This window comes from Trichoderma evansii (genome assembly GCF_050947405.1).
Source record: "Trichoderma evansii strain SZMC 28006 chromosome Unknown GGI43scaffold_7, whole genome shotgun sequence".
NCBI lineage: Eukaryota > Fungi > Ascomycota > Sordariomycetes > Hypocreales > Hypocreaceae > Trichoderma > Trichoderma evansii.
Window position 1 is genome coordinate 241,418 of NW_028145199.1, and position 23,481 is coordinate 264,898.

General features: G+C 49.0%; 9 protein-coding genes across 9 annotated transcripts; 4 read left to right on the plus strand and 5 right to left on the minus strand.

Annotated features, from left to right (window-relative positions):
- Positions 1-484: 484 nt before the first annotated feature.
- On the plus strand, positions 485-2,008 carry GGI43DRAFT_341734 (isopenicillin N synthase family dioxygenase). Its single transcript, XM_083202135.1, has 5 exons — positions 485-818; positions 886-999; positions 1,054-1,070; positions 1,126-1,276; positions 1,337-2,008. The coding sequence occupies exons 1-5, from the start codon at positions 660-662 to the stop codon at positions 1,925-1,927; spliced, it is 1,032 nt and encodes a 343-aa protein (XP_083061540.1). The 5' UTR covers positions 485-659; the 3' UTR covers positions 1,928-2,008.
- On the minus strand, positions 1,982-5,694 carry GGI43DRAFT_341752 (uncharacterized protein). Its single transcript, XM_083202136.1, has 5 exons — positions 5,139-5,694; positions 4,467-5,083; positions 4,314-4,407; positions 4,171-4,253; positions 1,982-4,118 (listed from the first exon to the last, which is right to left on the minus strand). Exons 1-5 carry the CDS (start codon positions 5,472-5,474, stop codon positions 2,090-2,092), a joined length of 3,159 nt encoding a protein of 1,052 aa, XP_083061541.1. The 5' UTR covers positions 5,475-5,694; the 3' UTR covers positions 1,982-2,089.
- Positions 5,695-7,248: 1,554 nt separating this feature from the next.
- On the plus strand, positions 7,249-9,149 carry GGI43DRAFT_382674 (uncharacterized protein; the record flags this gene model as incomplete). The annotated part of the gene is made up of 2 exons (XM_083203270.1): positions 7,249-8,882; positions 8,960-9,149. 2 exons carry the CDS (start codon positions 7,249-7,251, stop codon positions 9,147-9,149), a joined length of 1,824 nt encoding a protein of 607 aa, XP_083061542.1.
- Positions 9,150-9,776: 627 nt separating this feature from the next.
- GGI43DRAFT_433424 (copper acquisition factor BIM1-like domain-containing protein) lies at positions 9,777-11,671 on the minus strand (the record flags this gene model as incomplete). The annotated part of the gene is made up of 4 exons (XM_083209745.1): positions 10,973-11,671; positions 10,831-10,902; positions 10,369-10,746; positions 9,777-10,108 (listed from the first exon to the last, which is right to left on the minus strand). The coding sequence occupies exons 1-4, from the start codon at positions 11,151-11,153 to the stop codon at positions 9,777-9,779; spliced, it is 963 nt and encodes a 320-aa protein (XP_083061543.1). The 5' UTR covers positions 11,154-11,671.
- Positions 11,672-12,053: 382 nt separating this feature from the next.
- Positions 12,054-14,205, plus strand: GGI43DRAFT_433427 (uncharacterized protein; the record flags this gene model as incomplete). The annotated part of the gene is made up of 2 exons (XM_083209746.1): positions 12,054-12,157; positions 12,275-14,205. The coding sequence occupies 2 exons, from the start codon at positions 12,054-12,056 to the stop codon at positions 13,965-13,967; spliced, it is 1,797 nt and encodes a 598-aa protein (XP_083061544.1). The 3' UTR covers positions 13,968-14,205.
- Positions 14,206-14,224: 19 nt separating this feature from the next.
- GGI43DRAFT_341849 (uncharacterized protein) lies at positions 14,225-15,266 on the minus strand. The gene is made up of 2 exons (XM_083202137.1): positions 15,025-15,266; positions 14,225-14,956 (listed from the first exon to the last, which is right to left on the minus strand). The coding sequence occupies exons 1-2, from the start codon at positions 15,035-15,037 to the stop codon at positions 14,439-14,441; spliced, it is 531 nt and encodes a 176-aa protein (XP_083061545.1). The 5' UTR covers positions 15,038-15,266; the 3' UTR covers positions 14,225-14,438.
- A 218-nt stretch (positions 15,267-15,484) lies between these two features.
- Positions 15,485-16,433, plus strand: GGI43DRAFT_422175 (regulator of volume decrease after cellular swelling-domain-containing protein; the record flags this gene model as incomplete). The annotated part of the gene is made up of 2 exons (XM_083208064.1): positions 15,485-15,753; positions 15,806-16,433. 2 exons carry the CDS (start codon positions 15,485-15,487, stop codon positions 16,431-16,433), a joined length of 897 nt encoding a protein of 298 aa, XP_083061546.1.
- Positions 16,434-16,639: 206 nt separating this feature from the next.
- GGI43DRAFT_341860 (uncharacterized protein) lies at positions 16,640-19,973 on the minus strand. Its single transcript, XM_083202138.1, has one exon. It carries the CDS (start codon positions 19,774-19,776, stop codon positions 16,846-16,848), a length of 2,931 nt encoding a protein of 976 aa, XP_083061547.1. The 5' UTR covers positions 19,777-19,973; the 3' UTR covers positions 16,640-16,845.
- Positions 19,974-20,204: 231 nt separating this feature from the next.
- GGI43DRAFT_402077 (DUF1996 domain-containing protein) lies at positions 20,205-22,941 on the minus strand. Its single transcript, XM_083205642.1, has 4 exons — positions 22,174-22,941; positions 21,833-21,992; positions 21,277-21,776; positions 20,205-21,221 (listed from the first exon to the last, which is right to left on the minus strand). Exons 1-4 carry the CDS (start codon positions 22,331-22,333, stop codon positions 20,557-20,559), a joined length of 1,485 nt encoding a protein of 494 aa, XP_083061548.1. The 5' UTR covers positions 22,334-22,941; the 3' UTR covers positions 20,205-20,556.
- Between the last annotated feature and the right edge of the window lie 540 nt (positions 22,942-23,481).

Here is a 23,481-nt window from a genome sequence, read left to right on the forward strand (position 1 = left end):
GGACGTTGGAAACGCTGGGATCTATTCCCGATGGGGTGTGGCGGACGAGGCCTGGGTGTGGCTATGCGTGTGGCTTGTTGGGGACGAGAAGGGAGCTGAAGCCTCGGTCTCTAGAGGTACTAAGCTCTGTATACAGCCTGTTGAGAAACACTATGACTTTACTTGACTGATATTTTTTTTGATAATAAAATAAATATTAATTATAACCAATGGATATACACTATCTCTTATGTGCTACATCTTTTAAACGCCGGGGCCTTCATTAGATGTGTCATAAATTCTATGCCACTCGTCTTCCCTGTGCCTTAACCGCCCAGGCCTAGTAGCGGGGAAGCTCCCAAGCTGCCATCAACCCCGCCATAGAACCTCGCAGGCCGAGAGCATAAGCTTTGATGGCGGGGTGTCCCAATGCCTGCCTACCTATTGCGGTTATCGCAGCGATCCCGGAGCGTCGCCAGTAATAGCGCCTAGGGCTATCTTGGAGATCCATATCGGATTGTAAAACTTGCCTAAAACTACTTGTACATCGTATGACAAACAATAGGCGTATCTTGTCTCTCTCCATCATCTCCTTCTCCCCTCTTCATAGTGCCGTCATCGGATAAGCAGCTCTTGTTTTGTTCAAGGAAAAGAGAAAAAATCTAGGCCATCATCTCACTATGACTGCTACAGCAAATATCCCCATTATCGACATATCAGGGGACCAGGATGTCGTAGCCCAGCAATTAGTCGACGCCGCCCAGGAGCATGGCTTCATTTACATCAAAAATCTCGGAAGAGACATCTCCAGTAGCAGCATCGATGGGGCCTTTGCCCTGGTAAGGCTCTCAAAATAAAGTTTTCACAAACATACTCTTTTCATTAACACTGTAACTCTTTATATAGTCCAAGAAGCTATTCGATGCCCCTGTAGGGGAAAAGCAGGCCTGCACCATCAATACAAATAACCGCGGCTGGTCTGGCATGCACTCGGAGACTCTGGATCCCAAGAACCAAAAAGTACACCTTCCAAGATACGACCCATCTGCTGCAGGCGGCTAACACACTTTTTAGGTTGGAGACTTCAAAGAGTAAGGTTCACCTTTTTAGAAACATGCCATATCAAACTTACTCACCTCAATAAAGAGCTTTCAACTTTGGCGAATTCGTCGATGGAAAGGCCCAACAGCCTCTTCCTCCCACCATTGCTGGCGACGAGCCTCAGATCAATGCATTTGCAGACTCCTGCCATAATCTCTGTAAGAAATTGTTGCATCTCCTCGGAATAGGTCTCGGAGTGAGTGGCCCTCCTTTTATATGAAATTTATTCAATCATTTGGACTAAACCATCAACCAGGTTAGCGACTTCTTCTCCTCAGCCCACGGCACCAACGGCGAATCTGCTTCCATCTTGCGCCTTCTTCGCTACCCACCCCCTGATCAGACGTCTCCCTCCAGCGATGACATCCGCGCCGGCGCACATTCAGATTACGGCTCCATCACGCTGCTCTTCCGTCTAAAAGGCCAAGCCGGCTTGGAACTTCAGAAGAAAGACGGCACTTGGGCTCCTGTGCCCGTCTGCCCGCCTGGTTCGGAGAACGATGTCAGCCCTCCTATTCTGATTAACATTGGAGATTTGCTCTCTTACTGGACCAACGGCCTATTCAGAAGTACCGTCCACCGGGTGGTTTTCCCATCTAATGATCAGGCGAGCAGAGTGGAAGGCGAAACGAGCTCCTCGCCGCGATATTCGATTGCCTTCTTCTGTCACCCTAAAGGAACAGTACCCTTGGAGCCTGTGCCGAGCGATAGGGTGAAGAATTTCGTGCCAGATGAGAGCAACCCCAATCAGAACCCGTATGCTGAGAGAAAGGTCATGACGGCAAATGAGCATCTCTTTATGAGACTAAAGGCTAGCTATGGGACTCTGTATGATGAGAAGCCATGAAACTTATATCTAATCATTGATAGCTTCTGGGTATACAAAATTCTAATATCTTTCATTAATCATTAATGCCATTTACATGTATTCCCATCGATTGTACGTCTAGAAAAAAAAATAAGGAAGGGGGAGAAAAGACCTGCTTTCCTATGCCAGGTAATCATATACTTAGACCAACCCACAGTACCAACGCCGCCACGGATCATGAAACCCATCATAATACTTTTTCGTATTCTCTTCGTCTTCGTAAATAGTGAGATGATTCAAAACTCTCCAATCAAAAATACTTATCCACTCTCGCTGTTCTTCTGGAATATTTTCACGAATATCTTCCAGCTTGGAGAGCAAGGCCTTTGTATCAGACTCTTTCCCTACCGAGTCGACGAACAGAATCTTATTAGGCCCTGTTTGTTCATCTGGCAATAGAGAAACATTCGCTGCATTCTCCTTGGCCCAAGCTTCAGCGTCACTGACGGCGTTTGATATTCCGTGGGCTCGAAATAAGGGGTTGAGCTCTTCGATATCCGAGAGATATGATGGTAGTAAAATGAGTCGATTAGCTAGCTGGCATTTAGATCCAGCATATTGACAGCTAATCTCAGCTTCTTCAATATCTTGATTTAGATATCCTTTGTCATCTTTTCGTTCATCATCTCTCGTCGCCAGAGGTGAAGATGAGATAGTCAAATTGTCGTCGGTTTCGTCGCCCTCATCCTCGCCATCTGGTATTACGATAGCGCTATCATGTAGCGGAGGCAAAGAAGACAAAGACTCGGTAGATTTATCAGCATCGCTTTCCTGCTTATTATCACTTTGATCTTTCCCCAGATTATCCAAAGAGTGAATGGATAAGTTTTGGTTTTGACTTTTATGCGGGCAGTCGGTGGAAGGGGATGCCGATACGCGAGTTCGTTGCACTGAGTTAACATTTATCTCTCCCAATACAAGCCGAGTTGGTGATTCAGACTGAGGCCCGTGGCTCGAAATTTCTCTTTGTGGAGTCTCATCCATAGAAACCTTACGATGCTTTTTCGACGGAGAGAAGAAGATCGGTGGAGATGTAACACGTTTTCTCTTGTCACTGGGGAAGAGAGAGTTTTTCGAACGGCTCATAGGAGGAGGCGGTTGTGTTGCAGCAAATTTCTGAGACTCTGGCGCTGGGGTGCCTAGGAGTTCAACTGATCGCTCCAGGGAGCCTTCACCAACCTGCCTGATGAGAGGTAGCGAGCCTGATGAATTATGAGAAGCCCGTCTCGGCGATGGTGTTGGCATAGTTGTTGCCGTCAGCTGTGTAGCAGCATCCACGGCTAGCCCTCTTGGGTCGGCTTGCTCTAGTTTCGCGATCCATGCGAGATTCTCCTGGCTATCTTCCAACTCAGGAGCAGCAGTGGCGGCCTCTGCAATCTTTTGTACCTCATCGAAAGAGAGTACATCGGAATAATCCCGGTCAAAGTGAATCTTTGCAACAGATGGAAATCGCAAACTCCACCAATCTGTGTTGCCTGCTTTGTCAAAACTAAAGCATCTCAGGTCGAAAACAGGAGGATCGGTAAATGCTACAGTCATGGGTATTGTCTGTAGCCCGGTAGCATGTATCAATTTGGTCTCAACATTGCCTTCCACTGGGACTGGCTTTGGATTTGTACATGACATAAATGTCTTGAGCATAGCTTCATTAAGCTCAACAACATTTATAACAGTAAATTCGGGAGTAGCATTGCACCGCTTGACTTCCTCCCTGTTATCAAGACAACCCATATAAAAATGAGTCCATTTGAGATTGTCAATATTGTATGATCTTGCCTTGGCCGCACTAAAGCCAGCTCCAACCACAGCAAAGTCACCAACCTCGCCAAAGCGGCCGATGTAGTCTTTTTTGAGCTTGATGCAGTGATTTGTAAATGGCCGTTTGTCGCTACCGAAGTCGAAGTTAAAATATGGCTGGTCTGCTTTTAGCACTAAACCTTCGCTTCTGTCTGTGATAACTTTCGCGAATGCGTTCCGTAATGTCAAAGCCGCCATTGGGTGATTGGTGTTGATTATCTGCCTTTGTACGAGTTCAGCTTGCCCCCTATCACAACGAACTACTCCCTCAAGCAGTTTAAATCGTTCCGAGTGCCGAATATCGAGTAAGGATCGACCATCAAGAAGCAAGATGTCATAATAAACTATCATTAGGTGTTCATGGGGTCTCGGCCTGGGCATATTAGTAAATTTGCAGTCCACAGCACCCTTAAGATGGGACTTACGGGATGTCCTCTTCTGTATTCATGAACCGGCCACGACGAGCGACATGTTTTCGAATATGATGAAAAGGGAGGATCTTCTTTTCCTACAGTGGTGAGTCCAGTTAATAAAATGTGATATCTCGCGATAAATAATGGCAACTTACCAACTCGCTATATACTACCAATTCCCCTTCCAAGATGCACTCTGTCTTGATGCTGCACCCAACCTTGCCTATCCCTAAGGAATCTGTGATAATTCTATATACCCAGTAAGTTTTTTTGCATTTTAACAGAACGAATTGATGGCATATAATTACCCAATTAGACGCTTTCTGTCTTCGGTGCTATCTTTCCCACTCTTGGAAAAGATTTGAACACCACGCCTGCCTTTGCTGACATCAACATGGATCTGGCAGTATTCTCCATCCACTTTGGCCTCAACACTCATCAAGCCTGTACACATGTCAATGCAGTGTTTTATGCTGCGAGCTTTAAACCACTGCTGCCTTCCCACTTTGGTTGAAAGCTGTGGCTTGATCAGTGCCAAGCATTCTCGATCAATGTATGATGTTCCCGGATCTAAAGATTTCCTATCTTTCCTAAGCTTTTGTATAGTTTCGATAGCAATGGTAAAGTCTTCCCGGATTTGCAAGATTGATGGTAAAATAGGATCGCACGAACGATACACTTGGAATGCGTCAAACACCAGGGGCTGAAAGTCTTTCAGAATAAGTCTCGTGAACCACTTAGCATCTCTCGCGGAGAGCCGTCTATAAATCGGCTCTAGGACACTGCGAGCAGGTAATTTGGAAAAACTAGCGTCCGGGGTCCTTATAGCTGGCGAGCTCCATTTCACTTTGGCTGCAACAGATTGCAAGGCTTCGTCAATATCCTCAACAGTAACCCTAAGCGTTTCTGGTAAAGTCGGGTTGGGCTAGAGATGGATCAGATCCCACTTCTCTAATAAAGTCAGTTTAGTTGTAGCTTACAGTGACATTCAGGATACGCTCTACGCAATCAGCAAGATCCAATCCAAGGCCGGGCTGTTTATAAATGGCGAGTTCCTTGATACGAGAAGAGCCAAGCATTAAAGCACGCCCGACGATGCCCTCAAGGCCGTTTGCCTGGATACAATATACCCTGTCTGTTCTCTTTTCGGGCAACAGAGTAGATAACAAGGCTGCAAGGTTTGTGTCAGGCGCATTTATACGACTGTGATGGCGAGCACACCAAGCCACAAAGGCCTGGTTAAACGGCTTGCGAGCCTTGGCAAGAGCATAAGATTCTTCCAGCAAGTCACAGACTAGGGAGAATGGCAAGGGCATCTTCGCTCGGCATTCTATTTCGTATGACCCGTCAGTCAAATATAGCCCAAGGTCCCCACAGTATCGCGAGGCTAGATCGGCGAGGCTGTGAGACAATCCCTCCAGCTCAAAGCTTAAACCGCCCGAAACAAGAGAGAAGAGATGCCCGTGATCATGGCTTGCATATGAAAGGAAGCGCTTGTGGCAGCACGATAGGACCAGAAGCTGCCGAGAAGCAAATGCGTGTGGACATCCCCACTCACATCGCAAGATACAAGGGTCAACTGGGCACGCGACGCGAGATGGACGGGAAGTCACATGAACGCTCTACGGGCCGCCGCACGTGAAATGGGCTGCAACCCTTTAGAAGGCAGCAGGTTGTGGAGAAGAAAAGAAACTTTGTTGATGACAGCGCAAGATGTTAGTCAGAAAGATACCAGTCACAAACTCAACAAAAATACAACAGCTGCAGTAAAATCAATCATGCTTGTTGTTATTGCAGGACGACGCAAGGAAGAAATCATGCGAAACACGGCAGCGCCGCTTGACCAGGTGCCGCCGTATTGCGCGGAAATTTGGGGAGTCGTGAGGTTCAAGCAGTAATCCTGAGCCTACGCTGCCGTATAATTACGAGTACAGTTGAGTCCCAGCAAAGCAAGGGCGGGCGAGTAGGTATTTTTAGGTGCGAGTATTTGTACGAGGCGTGACGATGGGAGCACGTACCATGAGCCTAATGGCACTTAACATCGGTACGTAATCCCTTGTACTCGTACTACTGACGTTAGCCTGCTTGCCTGCCCTCCCCTCCATCTTCCATCAGCTGTCGCTGGGCTGTCGCTGGGCTGGGCACCGCCTGTAAGCTCCAGTCACCAGCGTTCAATTGAGCATAAATGCGCTAGGCCGTACCCCCACTCGCTCTCTCCGCCAGCCCCTGAGAGACAACCAAGCGATCCACTGAAGATGTGCTGCGGTTTGGCGGGTTTGGCGGCTTCGGGTTCCAGCGTGCAAGTCAGTTGACTTGTCCGCAAGGGAGCCCAATGCGAATGTCTGACTGACGTCGTACGAGGCAGTGCCGATGAACTTGCTATAACTACATAGCCGCCGCGCCGAAGAGCGCATATTCGACGCTTGTACAAGTGATCCCGCATTCAACCTCGTTATACCAGCCGAGAAGACTCCAAGCTAGCACGCTCGCACAAGTACCACTCCGGGATAACGCACGATACAGCAGGGGTTGCCATAGGTACTGCGAAGTACAGCGCTCACCACCAAATCGCCTCGCCTTGCTTGGATCGCTCGCCTGCTGACCGAGACATTCCCCTCCTGCGCGAGAAGAGGAGGAGACGAGGCGGACCTCAACGTCGACTGCAAGGAAAAGGCTCAAACTCAAGAACCCCCTCACCTCTTTCGCATCACCAGAAAAAGCGGTTTTTGTCGTTTCGTTTCGTTTCGCCTCCTCTTCTCTCATCCGCCAGCATCTCTTACCTATCAAAACTACCCACAGCCGCCACCCACCGCCTTTGTTTACTCTTGTACCAGACTAAGCCAGCGGCCTAGCCCCAGATAATCACTGCGCTTTGTTGACGAAAATCAACCCCCGGTCGTCGTTTGGGCACCAGTTGAGGCGACCCCGGCCTCTCGTCCAATAAGTGCCCTGCGCTGAAACGAAACGGCACCCACAGGCCTCAGTTCAAGTTCAAGGACTGGACCAACCTGGAAAGGGCTCCGCAGCCGGTGCTATTATGAGCCGCGGGAGCGACCGATTTTGCTTCTCCTTATGAGCGCCGGCTGCCCCATGAGTGGCCTGCAGTTTGGAATTTGCATCGACGACCGCAGCACGCACCCTCTCTTCGATGAATATCAGAACATAGACCAGGACAACCACACAGCGCTCCTTGTCCGAGTAGCGGTCGTCTTCGTTCTCTTACGGCGCCTCCAGGGCCCATCCACTCATTTACCCCCTCAAAAACGCCGTCCAGTTGATGGCAGCCACTCTCTACAAGAAGTATCATCATTGTCGCTACGAGCACGCATCAATCTCCCGAAATATCTAGACATGGCCTCGCAACAGCAAGAAATTCGCCTCCGCTCGTCTGCGGTGGACCGCAGCCCTGTCACAGAATCGGCTACGGCTACACGTGCCAGAACCACCACGTTCGCTTCATCCTCCTCATCCTCCCCTGGAATCTCACGATCGCACAGTGCGTCCAGTACGTCCACCATTGACACCACCGATGCGATGCTTCCACCGCCTCTTCCTCGCAGCGACTCCTTCACCCGAGGCCGCTCTCGTGCATCCCCTTCCGTCTCTCGCCACAAGAACCGCCTTTCCCTCACTCTTCCCGTTGCCCTGCAGCTTGGAGATGGCCCCAGGCTAGCCGACTCACCCGCCATAATGACTGCGTCAGCTTTGGTCTCGTCTGTTCCTCAAACGCCATTGGAGACTCCGGCCAGTGTCGCGACTTCTCCCTCCAATGCAAACGAATTCATAATAGCAATTGCTGCGCAGGAGCGGAGAGTCTTGGAGTTGAAGGAGGAACTTGCACAGGCCGAAATTGAGCTGGCAAAGCTGAAGAAGCAGTGGGCTTCAGAGGAAGTCTACCGCAAGAGGAGTGATAGCCAGAGAGCTGAGCTCTTTGGAAACTCTCAGGCCAGTATTGACGATGATGCCTTGGTGGCGTCACGACGCAGCGTGGAACTGGATCGCCGGAAGCAAATCCTTCATGGTCAAACCACTCCCGCACAGTCCCGCCGCAAGGTGATGCGCGGCGGCCACGCCCGCACGCTATCTCTTCTTTCCCCAGTTCGGACGGACAACGTATTCTCTCTCAATGAAGTCACACAGGCAGACCCGATCCCCCTCCCGTCGGTGGAACAGAGAACGGCCCAGCTCACCAATCCCACCCTATCGAAGCGTTCATCCTGGCAACCATCGAAACGTTCGTCCTGGCAACCACCGTCCCAGCAAAGCGTCGCATCCGTTGTCGGCGTCCCTTCCATCGTCGAAGACTTTAAGCTAGGATTCCGCGCCTTCGTAGAGGATATTCGTCAGATTACCGTTGGAGATGAACCAGTGAACGGCCAGTTGCAGCGACCCTTGTCGACCTCCATCGCCAATGCTCGTGAGCAAGAAACGACGAGTAAGCCGAACCATGATAACACCCACACTAGGACCAGCAGTAATGAAGGTTCCAGTACGGCCACGTCGACCTCATCCCAAGCTAACCGAACTCCCGAGCTGAAGCCAAAGACTGGGAGAGGGAAGCAATTCTCCTGGACACCGCTTGGTTTCGACTCTGTTGACGATACTGATTGGTCCAACTGGGATTCCCCCGTCTCCACCAAGTCTGCCCGCTGGAGTGGTTCTACCGTTAATAGCAGTGGCATTGATGACATTCCGGAAAAAGAGGATGAGGAAGATGCCAAGCCGTAAGGATAATATCTTTCCTGTTTTGATTTCACAATATTGTACAAGGATAAATGGCTGATTTGCCAAATAACTTTAGGGCGAGGAAATCCGATAAATCGCTTCTATCTCCAGCGCTGGAGGACCTATTTCCTAGCGTGGTTCATCATTTATCCCCGAGCAACCTTAAGAGGACAGCCAACAATCTGATGGACGAGTGGGAAAAATCACTGGTGGCTCCTGAGACTCGACACAGGGAGATGACCCACCGTATAGAGCAGGACTCATAACAATCTCTCGTTTTTTCAACTTTTTTTTTTTTTCTTTTATTTTCTAAACCAGCATCACGCGAATGCACACACAAGGTTGGACAAGAAACACATGATATTTAGGATAATGATGTTTTCTAAAGATGGCACGGCTACAAAAAAGGGGAACACAGCCGCAAAGACCTGGTACATCTTACGACAAAGCAGTTTGGAACGATTTGGATGAGATATCGGACAAGAGGGTACCGCAAAGTTTTATAGAGTTCATAAGGGAGCATGCCTGTTTTTTTCTGTCTTTTTAATGCTTTTTTTCCTGCCGTCTTTTGTTGTTTTACAAAAGCTGCTTACTACTTACGTTATCTTTTATATTTGAAGCTAGATCATCGAGATAACGATGGGAATGATATGATGCGTTATGAGAGACTAAATTGCAACCAAATAAAAGCAAAAATTCCCAAAGTTTAACGCATATGCTGGCAAATTGATTGTGAAACTGCCTTCATCACTTTAGATTTGACAACAATTATGACGGCTCTATGATATCTCTATCAAGACATTTATATGAAAGCTAGCATGGTGTAGACAAGTTCTCGTATCTCTGTTATGGTAGAGTAACATTTCTTGCTTTTCGACCATCGAAGCCCACAATTATGACACTTGGAGACATGTACTTGGATAGACAGTCAGATGTCCGGGTCTGCAAGTTGAACTCCTCAGCTTCCTGTCGGTATATTCCTGTAAGGTCAGGGGTTTTTCTGCCGCCAAGGAGTGCTGAAGTGCGTCTGTATCCAACAGGATAGCTCCTCTGTCACGTTGGAATCGTTGTTGGAAGGCTTTCTCCCAGGCTTGCCAGCCATATGTCAGACGGTATCGGGTTTCATCCGTCAAGGATTGGAACCAACGATATCCGTCTGGTGATGGCTTGGAGAGGATTCCAGGGACGATGTTTTGGAGGACTTTGTCATCGCCGTATTGTTGGGCTAGCCATTCGAGTTGGCTAATATAAGCTGAGATGGGGCTACTTTTCAAAATTTGAAGCCCATTTTGCATCAGTCTTATCACGGATCTCTCCTGGTGGGCCTTCCCCAAAAGAAGTCCGTTATAGCCACTACGTCTGGTATTCCATGACTCCCCGGCACCCATCTGCAGGGAACCACCGCTTCCGTTGCCCGCGCACGACGTTTCCGACATAAATGAATTAATAGAGCTATCCCCGAAACGACAAAGCCACCTCCAATACCAATCAGTAACTTGTGCCAGTGTTCAAAGACAAATTTTTTTTTCTCGACTGGAGACCACTCCTCCTCGGTGGGGGGCTTTGGCTCCTCCGGCTTCTTCTTCTTGGGCAGCTGGGGTTCAAGTTCCAGATCTGTGGTGTTGACGCACGGGAAGACATAGTCAACGTCATTTGGCTCCACGTAAGTGATGTCTGCGCAGACGAAGAAGGACCGGTGCGAGGGGGAGTCGTAGTCGGAGGCGTATCGCAGCTGGAACGTGGCATTGGTTCCAGGCTGCGTGTCATAAGGGGCGTCGGGGACTTTTACACAGGCATAGCCAACACCGTATTCACTGAAACGCCTCTCTATAAGAGGCTCAAAGTCGGCAACCGATTTGGGGTCTTTTCATATCATGTCCGTTTAGCACAAAGAAACGTGCCAATGAGGCTTGGAAGCAGATTCCAAATGGCGGTTCAAATACATACCCAGCATGTATGAGACTTTCATTTCAAGATTGCGCGTCTTGTACTGTGAGACTAAGGCCACATACCCTCTGTCTGCTACCGGTTAATATAAAACCATGAGACTATGAGGTTGAGTAGTCGTAGCAAAGAGAAAAGGACATACGCAATGGGAACAAGCTCCGAGGTCCTACACTTGCAGATCCACAAGGAGGGACATTGTCGGATGTGCGGTTCCACTCTCTTGGTAGTGGCCACGCAAATGAGGCTGGCCCCATGTATGGCTGTGCATATGACTTGCATAACAGAGCAAGGAGTACCACCAAGGGGAAGAACGAAAAATGCATGGTGAAGGATTATGTCTTGATGGAAGAATTATGCGAGTGGGATGAATTGACAAGTCAAAAGATCCAGCAAATCACAAAAATTATCTTTCACGGAGAAGCAAGACAGAACTGGGAGATGAAGAAGACCACTCTTTATAACCCACAAGACCCCAACAAGAAAAGGATTACGACGAAATTACGACGCCTGGGAGAAATTCTCGGTTAAATACAGAGTAATGTTGAAAACTCTTTTCCAACTCTTACTGACGCGTATAAAAGTGTAAATAGATAATTCTCTGGTAAATTCTGGAAAGTTTTGCTGGCTTAACAGTGGCTTTGTTTGTGGTAGATAGTTGTCGGGTCGATCCGTAAGTTCAAGTTAAATGTTGAGCCAAATTAGGCCCTCATAGTCCCTATATACCCATATACACCGTAATTTTGTTCCGATAGCGTTGGGTAAGTATACGCAGAAAGTCTCCTCGAGCAGCTGACTCGATTCTTTTCTCGTCTTGGTCAGTTTCGTACAGATGGGACGTATATATGGGGCTCAAGCTTTTGAAGTATATACTATAAATACATGTATCTTTCATACGATGGGGCTTTGTCATGGCTTGAGTTATTAATAGAATAGTAAAATAGTTGTTAAAAGTTGAGTTTTCAGAGCAGCCTCCTACATCATTACTACTAAGTTGGGCAAATTTTGTTGGTGCGGCAATTTGATGGGGATGGCCTTTGAATTTGGGAGATTTTTTAACGATTGTAGGTGTGGTATACCTAAGCCGTAAGAATATACACAAGGATAGTAGGTGAATACAGATATCCGAGGGCTTCGCGACTGGAAGACTTGGAGTAGGGCAGCTCGAGTCACAAAAGAAATTCTTTTCATTCTTTTCCATTTTTCTCAAGATTTCGTCATTCAAAATGTGGGCAATAGCAATATTCATGCTATTCTTTTCGCGCTGCTCAGCACAAACCGGTGAGCATATCGACTGGCCTCGGTGGTGCGGAAAAGCATACATGCCACAGTAAATCACCCCTCTGATACGCTATTGTCTCTCTCTCTCCGTTCTTTATCGTATTCTCATCAACATGACTCGTATCCTTTTTAACTCTCGTCTATGGTCATATCTAAATGATGATAGGTATCCTGACTTCAACCCTGGCGGCCAGCTTATTGAGCCACCCAAGCAAAAGAATTTGACTCTGAATCTCCGGTTCAAGCCCCGATACAACATCTTCCTCGCCGATGAATCCGAAGGCGAATTCTTTGTCCATGCCGAAGCTTCACGTTATCATGGTTTTTCATGGCCATGGATGGAGGAGGATGATTACTGGCCGCCAGACGTTAATTTCACAATCACGAATACGGCCACCGGCGAAGTTCTTGTTCGCAATATGCTCAAGTCGAGTCGTAGGGTGCATAAGAAAGCCACGGCTGACCGTCCTATATACCGGTTCAAATTCGATCTTGGGAAATTCAAGCCTAGTTTTGATCCCTATGAGGTGACTTTCCATGCCACGCCAAGTTTGAAAAACAAGCACGGCTCGCCCAGCTGGCTCAGCGAGCACAACTTCAGTGTCAAGAGCGAGATATACGTCCTGCCAAGCAAAGCAAAAGGCACCGTTACCAAGATTGACAATCTCAGTGGTGGTTTACTCTTTCGCAATAGCACACCGGGGAGTAAATTCGAGCCTTTCTTTCCATATGGATTCTACGCCCCCTGTGAAGGATTTCTATGCGATGAAGCAAATTCCACTGCAAAAATCAAGGCGTATCAGAGCCGGAAACTGAACTCAATGGTGCCAATGATGCCCGCGTCAGAGACCTCGTTGGATGTCTACGATACTCTGGACTCTCTTGATATGAGATACATGTACGATCTGCGTCAATCATACAAGAATCACAGCGCAGTGAGGGGGCAAGTCGAAGCCATCAAGGATTCAGATGGCCTTTACGCATACTGGACCTTTGATCAGCCAGATGGCCATTCAGCAACTCACGTTCCCATGTGGAAAGCAAGCAGTCTTATCAAAAAGATAGACCCCTACCATCCGATCGCTGCCAGCCTCAGCTGCGACAACTACTATTTTGAAGAGTATACTAAAGCGGCCGACATCATCGTGGCAGATGCTCATCCAATCGGAGCCAGCATATCCGCCTCCAAATGGCACACAAATTGCAATACAACCTATGGCAACTGTGGCTGTGACAACTGTAAAGGCAACGTGACAGATGTACCGGCTCGGCTTGATAAAATGGTGCAGTACGAGAGGTGGTTGAATCACTGGCCCAAACCCAAGATGCAAAGCTTGCAAACCGGCCCCGGCGGCAAGAACCACTTGCCCATCAGTCCCAGCGCCGACGAAGTCATTGCCATGAGCGCCCTCGCCCTTAACCATGGCGCAAAGGGAATCCTTCCCTGGGCCTGGCCCGTAGATGATGAAATCGCTGCCCTCCACGATAAATTTGCAGATGTCATGAACAATGGCATCGTGAAAGAGATCCTCTCCAAGACGAGGCCTACGATGTTTAAAATGCCAAAGTATAAGGACTTGGATATCTCATACTGGGTGTTCAACAGGACTTTGATACTGAGCGTCGTCAATCTAGGCGAGAAAACTCGCATTGTGCCCGTCAAGTTCGATATCCCACACCTTGAGCCCACGAAAATCACACATCTGTTGTGGGGCAATGCGGAGTGGGAGAATCGAGAGCTTGAGAAGCCGTTTGGGATGAAGCTTCGGGCCTGGGGGTTGGATCCTTTGTCGACAAATATAATTGTCAGCATGGTGTGCTGCGACGGTTATCCTTCACTGTCTAAAGATTTCGACTGAGCTTGGTGAGAGAATTTGGTATACTAGGCTCTCATATAAAATCACCTGGAAACGAAAATAAGCATGCGCATTAGAGTATAGATAGATAAATTCTTAGTTACAAGCTTAATATATCGTATAATTTGTACTAAATAAACTGATAATAGAACCTCTAAGAGTAAAGTAAGTAATAGTTGTTGTACTATTGGCCTGTGGCTATTTATAAACGCAATTAGTAATGCGAATGGGCATCTTGGCAAATACCCAGGTAACTGTTGGCTTCTTTCAAAGAGGCGGCATCATGAAAAGGAATGCTCTCGTGAACAAGAAACGTATATTCGTATATTAAACACGCCGCCAATACCAAAATGAAAATTGTTTCTAAAAATAACGTAGCTATCATCAAATTTATCATAAAGCTAGAGCCTTGTAAACCCAAAAGGAAAAACGAAACGAGAAAACATGATTCACCTCCTGGGAGAAAATCAACACCTATCTCAACGCCATATCTCCAAAAGCCCTATCAAGTTGAGCACCTTCGTCACTGGATATATCTCCACTTCCGCCTTGATCACTCTGTCCTGTAGACGTTGGTGGGCTTGGCTCGATTTGATGGCCCGGCCCGCTTCTCTCAGGTTCTAATATCCGGGCCTCACTATCCAGCCATCCCGGTGCTAGGCGTCTCTTCTCCGCCAACTCTCGCTCCCTTATACGCTCCTCGAGCTCTCTTAGGTCCTTCTCCGCATCTTCCTGCATTTTTGTGATGTGTGCTTGTAGTGCGCGGCACGATGCAATGATATCATCGGGGTGGGCGGCATGGCCGGAGTTTGACACCACATACTTGGCTTTCGGCTGTGAGGAGGGGTCATCTGACGCATTGGGGATGCCCAATGGCGAAGGGGGTATGTTGGAAGGCATTGTTTTGTAGTTGTACGAGAGTGTGGTGGCGGATGGGAGAGAGACAAATGGCGAGACTGTGAGAGGGACCTGTTCCAGCAGGTGGTGTGCTCCTATGTCCTTTCCATCAGCATCTACCCATCACCACTTAGGCAGCATTGAAAATTGGATTGTTACTCACGGTTGCTGTGCATAGTATCTCTTGCAAGCAGGTGATGCAAGGTAGTGTCGGAATAGACGACACCGAAGACTTGGACTCGCTGGGTCTCACAAATGAGCAATGTTGAGGCTGCAGAAATCGATAGAATTTATAGAAAAAATCTTTGATAGTCCAGATGGCTCCAAGTGCCTGCCGTTGATGGTTTAAATAGCAGATTGGGTATCGTAGCTAGAAGAAGGTTGAAGAACCAAAGTTAAATCAAGGCGGGCGGAATCGTGATCAGCGGAGCCGTGCCATCACTGGCCCCACGCCGTTACAGTGCCTAGCTGGAAGCAGTATCGATAAGGCAGCAAGATGCAGCTACCCCACGATCTCACTCTTTTCCCGCCCTGCCTTCTCCCTCCAGTCATCACAAGCTCAGCTCAGCTCAGCTCAGCTCAGCTCAATTCACAAGCTCAAAACTACAGGTAGTCAGCCTATCATGCTGCCAACCACCACCCGATCACCGCCCGCCGCGGCAGACTACACGCCCCTCGCAGAGTACCAGTCGCAGACTCCCGAGTCCTTCACAGATGGGAAGCCAATCCTACACTATCATCTCGCCGGCGCAAAGGCAACAATCCCACGATCGCAGTGTGGCAGCTTGGCCATCTTTCCACAAGATAGCGCTGCGGCACCCAACAATGCAAATGACGGAGAAGCTGCCGAAGAGCTAGCGGAACAGACCGTCGATGTATTTGCGACTTCAGAGTGCGTACTTGCATTGATCTTTATCTCTTACAACTATTAACCCTGTCGCCAGGAACTTCGTCATCTTTAGCCACCAAGCCGAAGCCGGCGTCTCGATCCCATACCCTCTAATCTCAATCCACGCTCTCAAATCTGTCAACGACTCCCAGGCCGTCTGGCTGCAGCTTGACTTTGCTGATGGCGGCGCGGACGACTCCGATTTTGAGACTGTCGAGCTGACCATCATCCCACCAAGCTCTGCCGAAACCAACTCCGCGCAACAGCTTTACGAGGCCATGGCCAATTGCTCTGATTTACATCCCGACCCTAACAACGAGGAAGATGACGACAATGATTATGACCGCATCGTCTTTGAGGGCAACGCCGGGCACGAGCCCGTCGAGGGCTTCACTGGAGTCCTCCACGGTGTCACAGATGGCGGCCTGCCCCCTCCATTCCCTGGGAGCGGCGGTTGGATCACTGCAGAAAATGTACACGATTACTTTGATGCAGATGGCAACTATATTGGCCCGGGACAAGAAGTAGAGGAGGATCCAGATGATACGGAAGAGCTTGGCGAAGGAGCTGGTAGGACACGCCCACGAGACGAGCTTGAGAAGGACGATGATGTCAACGGACACGATTCGGCTGAGGATCCGGAGAGCAAACGACCCAGGGTGGAAACTGGAAATAACGAGTAGTCTGCCACTAAGATGAAAAGTAGACTTAAGAAAGGTGGGATGGCGTTCAGGGTTAGAAAAGAGGAACTATATGGTTATTTGGTCCCTGGCCAAAGGATTATTTTAAAATGTTTAGGAAAAATGAATATGTGAGTAAAAGGTATCGGATTGAGTGCATTATATAACAAAAAGAGCAACTAAACATTAGATTTAAGAGGTATCCCTAAGGTATAACTAATATACAAGTCATGTCAACTCAATAAACTCCGTCATGACCCAACCTCCAATACCTAAACACCTAACTGCAGAATTGAAAAAAAGATTCAGTTCGCAATATTATACCACTAATAACAGCAAGCCATTACCGCCCCCCAGAATCGAAATGGGAATCAAGAAAAGAAAAGAAAAGAAAATCGGGTATTCTATCGCTCGCTCATACTCTTACACCTCTCCTCTTCGCATCTCTCTCAGGTGAGCTGAGCAAGAACCCATCATCATCATACAGCCCAAGGCTCTCTATACTCGCCCGGTGTAAATTCTGTCGCTGCTCCACGGCAAAGAGTCGTTCCACGGGAGTTAGCTTCTGACTTAGTACACCCGGATGTATCCCCTCAATGATTTCCAAGGCAGGCTCGCAGGCGAGATCGACATCATCCTGCGTATCTTCCTCTTCTTCTTGTGTAACAACATGTTGCGTAACGACATTAATCGTCTCATCCATGATGCAGGATAATCGCAGCCCCAGCCCGAGATTCTCCTTGCCGTAGTGGTAAGTTTCTGCGCGGCGGTGTTGCGCTCTCCTTGGCCCATATCGATGGCTGCCTGTAACAATCATGGATCTCCTGGTGTCGCCACCGAGATTGAGATAATGCCTGCTGCCAATGCTTGCTGTGCCGAAACGTATTGATCGAGATGCAGTCAGTCCAGGGCCGGTAGTGCTACCGCTGAACGAAGCAGGGAGAGTAGGTGAGTCCCCTTCTCCAGCAGCTGTTGAAGCCAACGATGCGACGCTGTATGTGCTAATCATGCTATTCATCCGGCGCAGCTCAGCGACGGTATTGCTCAGTCTTTGGCCTTCTACGAGTGATCGCATAGCAGATCTGTGAGAAGGCGAAGCTGATATTGCGGTCCCTTCGCCAATGAAAGATTCAAGAGTGTATATGGAGCTCGAGGTAGAAGCTTGGCGCACCAAACCTCCTCCACCTCCTCCTCGCGGCGGCGGTGAAAGGACCGTGATGATGCTTCCATCAGGAGCCATCACGCTGGGAGAAGGAGGTAAAGTTCGATGAGCAGGCGCCGTCCCCATCAACAAAGACATGATCTCTCGCTCGTCATACGGCGACGACGAGGACATATCGCGGAACTTTTTATTTCTTGTCGGTGTTGTAGGACTGGATGACGCGGAATCACTGCTGTCAACCCAGTCTATCCTTTGCATCTTGCTCCCAGGCAGTTCAGTCGCACCTGAATCCACTGATACTGAAGCGAAGCTCGCTTCTGAAGGCGCCTCGAGCAGATAGGGCATCTGAGTAATGGAACATCTATTAATAGCTCTTGCTTGTGGCTCAAAGATTAGGGGAGACACCAAGCCCTCGCCGCCCATGTCCGGTTGTGGAATCGCCGAGATGGGTCTCAGCGGCGGTGGACACGACGGCTCACCCATTCTCAGTGATGCCACACTCAGAGGCCTTGCTCGCCTCTGCGACGAGTCCATATTTGCAGGTCTCTGGCGCGTTTGCCAGCTGGGCCATCTTCTAGGTCCCCCCTTTTCTACGAATGGATCGTCGTCTTCAGCTTGTTGCTGCTGCTGCCTCGGCCTTTCTTCTTCTGGCTCATTGGTACTATAGAGAGTTGATAAGGAGCTCGACTTGTCGCTGTCAACTGACATCCGACGCTCAGAGCTCTTCTTTGAAGAACACTGGTGCTGGACATGCGAAATTGTAGAATGTTGCATCTGAGGGAAAGCTAATTGTGGATGCTGCATCTGAGGGAACTTCATTTGTGGAGCTTGCATCTGCATATGAGGCACCATCATCATCATCTGAGGATTTTGCCTCTGTGGGCTGTGTCTCTGTGTGCTCTGTCGCTGAGAACTCTGTCGTTGAGAACTCTGTCGCCGGGGACTTGACCGTTGAGGACTCAGCCGTTGCGGGCTCTGAGACAGAGATGCCGTATATTGAGCCCTCTCAGGGCTTCTATTCACCATCGGTTGATCTTGTTCCCAATGTACACTTCTGGCTTTACTAGGGCTGGACGTACCCCCAGGGAGCTCAAGCTCTTGTGTCGCTGCGAGAATCAGACTATTTGAAGCACTTCCAATCGAGCTTATGGAATTATTCCTGCTTCCGGCATGAGAGCCACCTCTCTTAGGTGGACTACCGGTTGCACGCAAGCGGCCTGATTTTCCTGATACTCCAGTTCGACTGCTGCAAGATGACTTTGTCGGCGACACATTCACGGCAGACAATCTGGATCCCTTGACAGGAGACCGTGAGCCATTCCTGCCAGAGAGTCTCATGTCTGTTGAACGCAATATGCCCTTGAGACTTGGATCTGTCTTTGACGGCCGTATATGAGCAACCGGCCGGATATGAGATGGCCGAGGAACAGGCACCGTTATTCCTCTCAGGGGTACAGGTACAACCTCCATTGGTGATGAGTTATCATCACGCGGTGACAACGGCGAGCCAGGTATCGTAGCCAGCCTCGGCTCCGTCTGACTGCGCGGTAACCATCTCGGGTGCGGACCTTGGGCCGTTGGCGGCTCGCCGACTTGAACGTAACCTTTGTCAGACTCTGGCAGAATCATCCCGACATTGGGCAGTGTCGGTGCCATCCCAAGGCGACCATCTCTCCCAAACCACGACTCTCTCGCATTCCTCTTATTGTTCCGCATTATCTTCGGCCCATGCAAATCATCCTCGTCAACCCAGCTCCTCGACCTCTTCCTGCCCCTCGAAACAGTCCTCCTCCGCTCAGGCAGCTGGACGCCCTCGTATGTCGGCAGCGGCGTCTGTACAACATGCTGCGCTCCGCCAGAAAACGAAAACCGGCTAGAAAGTCGACTAGAAACCTTGCTGAAAGACTCGGATCCCAACAGCCGCCGCTTGATCAGCCGCGAAGACGACGCCGGCAAGAGTGAGTTACGGGTCGCCGAGTATCCGTATACCATCTGCGGGCCCGGATGGTGAGTCTTCTTAACCCACCATACAAGCAATAATCCAACCGCCGTGAAGAGCAGGACGCCGCCGCAGAGCGCGATGGCAAGCAGCCATCCCAGCCCGATTGGATGTTCAGTCTGCTCGACTTCTCGCCGAAGCGCACGCGTCGCGTAGCTCATGGTTTCTTTGTCCGTCAACTTCATTCAATATTGGCCTTGTTCATTTCATACAATAATTCACATATATCAACGAGTTAAACTGTGCGTTGGCTGTAAGCACATGCGAGTGAGTGCCAATGAGTAGAGAAATACGAAAGTATGAGGGAAATGGGAATTTCTCCTCGGGCTCTTCTGCTTTTGTCACTGTTTCAGAGAGAATAACATTTCTAGCAATCCAGACGGTCAGTGTTTGTGGTTGAATGTTGCTGTTGTTGAGGAATGCGTTGCCGGGCGTGATCCATTCCATCCACAATACCATCTGCGCCTGACCTTTACGGGCTTGGAAAATGAGACTTAACAGCTCATCAAGTATGTGAAACGTATCTAGAGTAGCAAAAACATAGATAATGATGGATCTGCCCCGATTTATGTTGATATTCATAGTGGTAGACAGTCCATGCGTTGAGGCTGCACATGAAAACTTGATATTATTAAAAGAAATGCATAGAGAAAAGTTTGAAGGATAAAATATAAAATATAAAAAACATAACTATAGAGTTCACATAAACTGAATAAATTAAATCTCACTGAATTGATTGTCACATAATACATCTACCTGCGCAACTCTCTCGTTAAATCTTTTGATGCCAAAGACTGGATAAACATCTTTTTTTACCCTATGAACAAAGCCAGCAGCCAAATGTTGATTCAATCATGCCTCACTAATACCACTAACTATCTGGATCCTGTCCAGATTCACACGAAAATCTTTCAAAAATGACGAAAAAGGATGATATCAGCTTAATTCACTTGATCTCACAACATTTAGAGCTGTCCTTGCCCTTGCCCGTGGCCATGGCCGTGACCGTGACCGTGACCGTGACCGTGAGCGCTACGTCGCTGCTTGGCAGGACGAGCACCAGTCGCAGTAACAGTCACAGTTGAGGCCTCAGCATCCACAGTGACAGTAGTGTATGCCTGTTTCCATAGGATTTCGCTAACGATGTTGCCGGAAGTGATGTACTGAGTGCTGATGAAAGAGGCAGGAGTGGCAGCCGGTCCAGCTGGGGCTGGGGTAACTGCGGGCTTAGATTCAACAGCAGCAATCTGCATACCACCACCAGAGTATCCATCAGAGGACTGATCCTTGAAGACCTGTCCGGGGAGGGGAGAACCCTTCACAGGTGCAGTCACACCAGGCTGGTATGGCAGGGTGGGGGCTGACGAGGCCTTGGTTGGCTGGCTGGAAGGCTGGCTGCTGCCGTGTCCATCCATTCCTCCAAAAAGCTGCTTGAAAGGACCATTGCCATCTTCCTTTCGCAGGTTTGCAGGCATGTCCTCCAGCTGGCATTGCATCGCGGTGTTTTGGTCAACGACGTTGAAAAGAGGGCAGTCTTCAATGAGGCCAGAGGGATTCGTGCAAGTGTTGACGGCCTGCTGCAGGAAGTTTTCGTCCCAACCCATGATAAAGTCTCCATGAAGTCCGTAACCTGGCGATCGTGTTAGGCGGTCTCAATTACACGACATATTAACATATCAACTTACCAGTAGTATCTCTGTTGGCAATGATGAATTGACCATTGCGACCAACAAACGCATTAGTGTTCCAGATAACCTCGAACAACATGCTTGGGAGACGAGCAGGATAACCGGCGGGGCAGTCTCCAGTCATGACGAGATCGGGGTAGGCAACGTGGTCCTTGTGGTTGGGGCTATCGGTAGCATCGCCTCCCTTCCAGCAGGACGGGAACATGATCTCAAAACGGATACCATCTTTGCAGTTGGCATCGAGGTAAGCCTTGTCCGGCAGGAAGTGGCGGTACAAAGTACCTTCGGGTGCCTTATCGTAGTTGAGACAGTTGAAGCCGAGGGCACGCTGAGCCAAAATTTCCTGGCTCGTTTGACCCAACGAAGCCCAGAGCGACTTTGGCGGGTCAGGCTGAGTGGGATCACCAGCTGTGTAATTGCGTCGCGTGGTGTCGCCAGCCACCATTCGGAAGTTTGTAGGGAAAGCTTTGATGTTGTCTCCGTAGAGAAGATAGTATCTAGCACGTCTTTTAGCTAAACTGCCGGGGAAGATGATTCAAGGGAGGCCACCTACGCAAGCATACCACCAACTTGGGGAACTAGTTCGTATTCCTGAGTGCTGGCATCTTGAAAGTACAAAGCAGGGTGCCAGTAAGCAGATTTATCTTGTGTGACACGGCATGATGTACAGTTGCCGGTAACCAGCTCGGAGGTGCCAGAGGTCTCGGAAAACGCTTGAGAGCATGTTAGCCGCAAAGTCTCTTAAGAAATTGGATTCGGCGCCAGGGTCTGAAATTCATTAATCGAAAGGGACGGCGACATCTTTCACGACATTCAGCCACGTGTAGATAGCAACACGGTTCATCCAGAGGTGCAGCCCGGCCCAGCAGTCTTATAAGAAACAATAATACTCACCAGACGATCCGTGAATAGCGTGCATGTGAGGCGAATCCGCTCCTGGGTAAACAATCGGGTCCATTCGTGCCAGGCCAACACGTCCCTGACACTCCATACGCCAGAAGGCGTCGGCGCTGGCGACCAGCCCCGCGGTAACGGCGACGACAGACTTGAGCATTGTGATAGAGATGTATCCAAGCTCGAGGTGTTGCTCCAGGCAAGACTGATAAAGAGTTGGTAAGGAGTGGACGACGCAACGAGGCTGTCTGAGTAGAAGAGGTCAGCGTCCTGCAAGCTGTAGACTGGTGGCTTAGAGATGGGAAAGAAAACGAGAGAATCTATGGAGATGTGATAACGAGAGATAGGAAAGGAGAATAGAAGGAGTGGGCAGATAGGAGTGTGGCAATGGCAGAATGCGAGGAGAGGCTGAGAGTCTGAGAGTCTGCATTAAGAGAGGAAGGCGCGAGCATCACCAAGCCCCAACATTTGACAGGAAGTAGATCAGCTGCAGCCTCAACTCCAGGACCCGTCACTGAACGGAGATTTCTTCGTCTGCATCCGCATCCTCGCAGGCCAACGCAAAAGTTACTTCGTGTAATCGGCGAATTTTCCTCGTCCAAACAGTAACTGTGTCGTGGAGCCAATCGCTTCACTGTGGCCCGTTGCGTTGCGGGCTCCCTGCAGACCAAGGTAGGCCAGTATACATGCGGCGGTTTTTTGTGGTCTTCTCGAAATTGGTGTATATGATGTTCATCAAAACTGTCAAACAGAAAAATAGGCTTACCAAAGTATCGCTGTTATCGTCAAACCTCCCCAAGAAAAGAATCGCGAGCAAACGCGAAAATGAAGAATACTACTCCTGCACACACTTATGAAATATTTCGCTATTTCCCAGCCTCACGAAGTGGCTGCTGGACTAAAGATTCCAGAGAGAGGTCGCTGGGTGTTCAATAGACACGTATCCAACCACCAAAGAGAATTCCTCAATGTCACAGGCACTTTGCGACGCAGTCGAAACCGGCCCGACGGGTATCGATACAGTACGTGGTGAGTTTAGCTATAATGGGGAGTTGCGATGACAGCTTGTCAGTGCGCAAGGGGTTGTTGTTGCCTGCGTTAATACGAACGGCGAGAAGAGACTAGACAGCAGCGATCGATCTCAAGAGATTCAGAGTACTAAACTGCCCAAGAGTGTGCAAAAAGGAATGCGTATAGACAATAGAAACGAAGGAATGTACGTTGGTGAGCCGAAAGGAATGGTAAAGAACGTGGGAATGCTGAGCAAAACACAACGCGACAAAAAGCGCAGAGAGAGAAAACAGAGTA